The following is a 6826-nucleotide window of genomic DNA, read 5'->3' on the forward strand; positions in this document are numbered from 1 at the left end:
TGCACATAATGTAATGGTCTGTACAATGCAGTACATAGGAGTACCCTGGAGTATTGATCATAATGCTTGCAATGGCAAGCAGTCATTAGTCAGTGCAACCACTTTACCGCACTGACCAATGAGAAGTGCTTCTTTCATTTAAGCCACCTTACCGGAAGAAGCCTTCAGTTGGGATGGGCTGTGTATTGTGGTGCAAGGACCACCACACTAGTAGCACAGGGCATCACAGCCACTATGTGCAGCAGGATCCAGAGGGGTGGATGGGAGATTTTAATTCACCTTTTCATGAAAAGGTGAACTTACGATTTAAGAGAGGAGGAGGTGTGTGTGTTCTCTGTAAAGCCAGACCTTCTTAATTCCAAATATAGAAGAGAGATGGTAAACAGAATGGCCAGATGGGAAGTAGCAATGGCCACCTTCAGGTCTCTCTCAGGATGGATGGTGGTCTCATAACCAAAGATGGTCTGAGATGTTGTTAGCAATACCACATGAAGCACAGACTTTTCTAATATTGGATCCTTATTGGTTCCTCCTGCGCAGGCACAGCCTTCCCCAGCCAATAACCCACCACTGTCATTCTCCAAATGATCAGTCCACAGACAATAGGATGGTTTGAGGGGTTTATTATATTATACAAGCATCTACCATTACTATACAGCAGAAAATCCTCTCACAGGCACAGTGGTCAGCATTGTGGGCATCTGCAGTGGGTGGGACTGTCAGTTGACTTTCTTAAAGTATTCCTTTGATCCTTCTGGATTAGGCTTAATCTGGAAGAGAGAAAACACATTACTTATAACACACAACATGTGACCAGCACTGTAGACTCCATGTGTAGGAGAATAATGCAAAACTACAAACCAATCACAAACAGGGAAATGTCCTAATTATAAACAATTGTCTTGGCACCAACATGTAGATGGGGGCCACTACCACATGTATGCTGCCATAGATTGTTGCCTGGAAAGGAAAATCTCGGTAAGTATTTGATACTATTTTTCAGTATATCTCCCGCACATGATTATACCTCCTCTCTGCCTCACACTTTAATAACTCAATGGGGCTGATTTACTAAAACTGGAGAGTGCAAAATCTGGTGCGGCTTTGCACAGAAACCAATCAGCTTTCATTTTTTTTTCAAAGCTTAATTGAACAAGCTGAAGTTAGACAGCAGTTTCTATGCACAGCTGCACCAGATTTTGCTCCCTCCAGTTATAGTAAATCAACCCCAGAGCCTTCCTGGACATGTGTGTGTGAACAATGACCACCAGCAGAAAAATACAGGCCGTGTGATCAAAGGGTACCTCCACCTTCACAGATCCATCAAGTGCTCCACCAAGCATCACGAAGATGGTTTTCATATCCACTGTCCATCCAGATTGATTTCTATGTCTAGCTAGTTACAGTACTAAATGAATCACATGACATGTGGATGGGATTTAAAATTTAAACAAAAAAAAGTTAAGGATCTATAATATCCTAACTTTGAAATGCTACCTCCCCAGTGATCCGGATTGTGATTTTCTGCTAAAATTTTATACAGGGCAAAGTAAATATCTTGGTTTTCCACCCACATTTTTCTATGCAGTCATGTGACCGCTAAGCTCCGTTTCCTCTGTGTAATTTGGAGGTCTGACAACAGAGCTGAATCACAAAGCAGTGATGTCACCTTCCGCGACCACTACTCTAGGGGTTGTTGGCAGGGGAATAAGTTCCCTCCCACCAGTTGCACATCTACACAGAGGAGACGGAGCTATGTGGTCACGTTATGGAATAGAAAAAAAAAAAAGAAGATATTTACTGATAAATTGTATTCAGAAAATAGGGAGCACTGGGGAGGTAGCATTTATAAGGAGGAGTATTTTATAGCCTAAACTTCTACTTTCCAAAAAAAAAAAAAAAACCAGTCCAAGACAACAAAAAGACTGCTAAAGTGGGTAAGGCCAGAAGAACTATGACAATACTCAAAAGGGGGAATGTAAAGAAATTTAGGAGATAATGAGGAACACAAAGCAAATGTGCTACTAGAAAGGTGAATTTGCACAAGGTGATGTCAGAACAAGTGCAAGCGATCCCTTGAAAAATACACATCCCCCTGCGGCTTTTACAGTCTTAGCTGCCAGCCAGGTGACTTGACAGGCAGCAACAACCTATCACAAAGCAGTATGAAGGTCCTGGGAGCACTTAGAGGAGAGACTTTCACCTGTTTTTAGTGCAACGTGGCTGGAAAGCTAAGATTTTCTGGTGTCAGCCATGCACTTCTCTAGAAGGGGAGGGGGACAGTATACTTACTGTAGGAGAGTGGGGAGTCCAATTGGCTGGGCACACCTCCCCGTGTGTCTCCACATACTGAAAGGCTTTCACCAACCTCAGAGTCTCCTCCACACTTCTGCCAACTGGCAGATCGTTCACACTTATGTGTCGCACTATTCCATTAGGATCAATGATGAAAAGACCCCTGGAAGACAAAGACAGAATTTCTAAACAGGTCCTGAGGAATATACTGCCCCAGACCACACTAACTGTAAATCCAGATTAAATTAGTTAAAGAGCTACGATATCGTACTCCATAAAATACACAAGAACACTCTGAGTGCCTTGTGAATGGAGCCCATACAGTTCCTCCCTCTAACTTTTATTAGGGCACAATAAACACCATAAACAGTGGTCCAGCAGTTTACCCCACAGATTACTTAAAGTGTTACTAAAGGCTTTTTTTTGTTTTTTTAATTAAAATACCAAGCATGTTACACTCACCTGCTCTGTGTAATGGTACTACACAGAGCATCCCCGATCCTCCTCTTCTCGGGTCTCCTGCTGGCAATCTTGGCTTCTCCTCTTCTTAGCGTGTCCCCATAGCAAACTTCTTGCTATGGAGGCACACTGTCTGCTTGCTTCATAGCTCCACACAGCAGGGCTTAGCCCCGCCCCCACTTCCTCCTCACTGCATTTGATTGACAGTGGCTCCTGATGCTGCTCGAGTCCTGTGTAAAGAGGAAGTGAGGGGAGGAAGAGATGCAGCTGTGCACAGCGCTGAATCTCTTCTCCCCTCTTCCCCTTTCCCCAGGGAAGGGGGGAGGACAGAGAAATGTAAAACTTTTTTGCCTTAATGCATTCAGTGCATAAAAGTAAAATAATGTTTTTACCTTTAGTATCAATTTAATGCATTGGAAAGAATGATAAAAGCAGATTATTTTCAGAGATATTACCCAATGTGTTCTGCAACATGGTGTAGTAGCTTGGTTCACGGCAAAAGTGCACTTGGCAGTATTCAATGGACTCTAAAGGCAGCAGGTTAAGGGGCTTCTGCTTAGGTTGTGCAGATGGAAGCAGAGCTGGCGGGGGTATTCATCTACCTATAATCATTTTTACCCCCCGACATCTCGGAGAGGTATTTCCCTAATGGTGATGATAATATGCATTATTCCATCTGTGAAAATTGTCAGTGACCCCTGAATGGTGGAGGGGAGAAAGGACAGGAAGAAAGGACAGAAGGGAGGAGGGGGAAAGAAAGGACAGAAGGGAGGAGGGGGAAAGAAAGGACAGAAGGGAGGAGGGGGAAAGAAAGGACAGAAGGGAGGAGGGGGAAAGAAAGGACAGGAGGGGAGGGGAGGGAAAGGAAGGACAGGAGGGGAGGGGAGGGAAAGGAAGGACAGGAGGGGAGGGGAGGGAAAGGAAGGACAGGAGGGGAGGGGAGGGAATGGAAGGACAGGTGGGGAGGGAAAGGAAGGACAGGAGGGGAGGGGAGGGAAAGGAAGGACAGGAGGGGAGGGGAGGGAAAGGAAGGAGGGGAGGGGAGGGAAAGGAAGGAGGGGAGGGGAGGGAAAGGAAGGAGGGGAGGGAAAGGAAAGGAAGGACAGGAGGGGAGGGGAGGGAAAGGAAGGACAGGAGGTGAGGGAAAGGAAGGACAGGAGGGGAGGGAAAGGAAGGAGGGGAGGGAATGGAAGGACAGGAGGGGAGGGGAGGGAAAGGAAGGACAGGAGGGGAGGGACAGGAGGGGAGGGGAGGGAAAGGAAGGAGGGGAGGGAATGGAAGGACAGGAGGGGAGGGAAAGGAAGGACAGGAGGGGAGGGAAAGGAAGGACAGGAGGGGAGGGGAGGGGAGGGAAAGGAAGGACAGGAGGGGAGGGGAGGGAAAGGAAGGACAGGAGGGGAGGGGAGGGGAGGGAAAGGAAGGACAGGAGGGGAGGGGAGGGAAAAGAAGGACAGGAGGGGAGGGAAAAGAAGGACAGGAGGGGAGGGGAGGGAAAGGAAGGACAGGAGGGGAGGGGAGGGGAGGGGAAGGAAGGACAGGAGGGGAGGGGAGGGAAAGAAGGACAGGAGGGGAGGGGAGGGAAAGGAAGGACAGGAGGGGAGGGGAGGGAAAGGAAGGACAGGAGGGGAGGGGAGGGAAAGGAAGGACAGGAGGGGAGGGGAGGGAAAGGAAGGACAGGAGGGGAGGGGAGGGAAAGGAAGGAGGGGAGGGGAGGGAAAGGAAGGACAGGAGGGGAGGGAAAGGAAGGACAGGAGGGGAGGGAAAGGAAGGACAGGAGGGGAGGGAAAGGAAGGACAGGAGGGGAGGGAAAGGAAGGATGGAAGGAAGGGGAGGGAAAGGAAGGATGGAAGGAAGGGGAGGGAAAGGAAGGATGGAAGGAAGGGGAGGGAAAGGAAGGATGGAAGGAAGGGGAGGGAAAGGAAGGATGGAAGGAAGGGGAGGGAAAGGAAGGATGGAAGGAAGGGGAGGGAAAGGAAGGATGGAAGGAAGGGGAGGGAAAGGAAGGATGGAAGGAAGGGGAGGGAAAGGAAGGACGGAAAGGAAGGGAGGGGAGGGAAAGGAAGGACGGAAAGGAAGGGAGGGGAGGGAAAGGAAGGGAGGGGAGGGAAAGGAAGGGAGGGGAGGGAAAGGAAGGGAGGGGAGGGAAAGGAAGGACGGAAAGGAAGGGAGGGGAGGGGAGGGAAAGGACGAAAGGGAGGGGAGGGGGAGGGAAAGGAAGGGAGGGGGAGGGAAGGGAGGGGAAGGGAAGGAAGGACGGAAGGGAGGGAAGGAAGGACGGAAGGGAGGGAAGGAAGGACGGAAGGGAGGGAGGGAAGGGAAAGGAAGCACGGGAGGGAGGGAAGGGAAAGGAAGGACGGGAGGGAGGGAAGGGAAAGGAAGGACGGGAGGGAAGGGAAGGACGGAATGGAGGCAAGGGAAAGGAAGGACGGAAGGGAGGGAGGGAGGGAAGGGAAAGGAAGGACGGAATGGAGGGAAGGGAAAGGAAGGACGGAAGGGAGGGAAGGGAAAGGAAGGACGGAAGGGAGGGAAGGGAAAGGAAGGACGGAAGGGAGGGAAGGGAAAGGAAGAGAGGGGAGGGAAAAGAAGAGAGGGGAGGGAAAGGAAGAGAGGGGAGTGAAAGGAAGGGAGGGAAAGGAAGGGAGGGAAAGGAAGGGAGGGGAGGGAAAGGAAGGACAGAAAGGAAGGACAGAAGGGAAGGAAGAATGGATGAAGGAGAGGAAGGAATGAAGCAAGGACAGAAGAGAGAGAAAAGTATGGACAGAGAGGAGGAAAAAGATGCGTCACACATTTAGAATTGAATAAATCTATAGAATAGACATAGCCTACCTTAGAGCTATGCCGGGGTTTTCCAGTAGGACACCGTAGTCACGGGATATCCGCTTTGTTAGGTCAGAGAGCAGTGGAATATTCATGTGTCCGAGTCCTCCACTCTGTAAGACAATACAGAACACTTGTTCAGACATCCTCCTATAAATAAACCCTGGATGAATGAATTCTGACTTGTGAAGGGTGTCCTCTCCACACAACACATTTACTGAATAAACTGTAGGTTCGTATAGTGGTTAGAAAAACAGGATTTATGTATTTACTGTAAAATCCTTTACCTGAAGTTCATTTAAGGACACAGGGTCACTAGATATTTTTCAATGATTGGGTTATACTGCCATCTTCAGGGGGCACTGATAAATATACCTTACCCTCCCAGCATGCTTCAGGTTTGTAGAAAAGCTGTACCTAGCACTAGATCAGAAAAATGGGTGGAATTGGTGTCCCCTAATGAATGCCAAGAAATTGATTTTTTTATTACCTTAAAAAAGGGACACAGGGTCAGTAGATATTTCGATATGACTGGAACGTCCAAAAGTAGTCCAACTGAGGGATGCGAATCAAAGCAAACAAAAATGTTGAAAGGCCCACATAACAAGACTGACTTATGTCAACTTGCAGCTCAAAGAGCTGCCTGAAGCTGGCACCAGATTACACCTCAACAGCCACTTGGTAAAACTTAAAGAATATGTGAACAAACGACTAAGTAGCAGTCCTGCCAATATGGAAAACAGTTACCAAAAATACCAAAAAGCCCAAGAGGCAATCACAGATCTGCACATTGACAGGAAAAGATGGACCTTTACCCTTAAAGCAGAACTCCGACCAAAAAGGTCTTTACATGTCCTTGTGGCTGATTTCCTGCCTTCACTGAATATATAATCAATCTTCTGGTTCACTCAGTAGTTGCTCTGAAATAGCCTATTAATTTTCAAATCAAACCGTTAATTCTTTTGGTTTCCTGTTTGTAAGACTATTGGCTGCTATGCCTCCTATTCCCCCAGCCACTGATCTTGGCACATCCCTTCTGTAGTTCTCCAGGAAGCAGTGATGTAACTCAGCCACACTTGCCGTGGTGGGCAGACCAAGACTCAGACACATTCAACATGTACAGGCCTAGTGTAATGAAATTCCCAGAGGTTGGTGGAAACTGTAGTTTCCTTTTACTGTAGATAGAGAGGATATGATGTAATCCCTGCTGTTACACCTCCTCCTTGGCAAAGCAGATGCTGTTATCTTTACAATT

General features: G+C 48.0%; 1 protein-coding gene across 1 annotated transcript; it reads right to left on the minus strand.

Moving 5' to 3' along the window:
• Positions 1 to 606: 606 nt before the first annotated feature.
• LOC149440317 (thioredoxin-dependent peroxide reductase, mitochondrial-like) lies at positions 607 to 5734 on the minus strand. The gene is made up of 3 exons (XM_089658808.1): positions 5581 to 5734; positions 2293 to 2458; positions 607 to 770 (listed from the first exon to the last, which is right to left on the minus strand). Exons 1-3 carry the CDS (start codon positions 5715 to 5717, stop codon positions 720 to 722), a joined length of 354 nt encoding a protein of 117 aa, XP_089514934.1. The 5' UTR covers positions 5718 to 5734; the 3' UTR covers positions 607 to 719.
• Positions 5735 to 6826: the final 1092 nt, after the last annotated feature.

The sequence above is a fragment of the Staurois parvus genome, unplaced genomic scaffold (assembly GCF_062004578.1).
Source record: "Staurois parvus isolate SC_StPar_1 unplaced genomic scaffold, SC_StPar_1.0 ptg001095l, whole genome shotgun sequence".
Taxonomy (NCBI): domain Eukaryota; kingdom Metazoa; phylum Chordata; class Amphibia; order Anura; family Ranidae; genus Staurois; species Staurois parvus.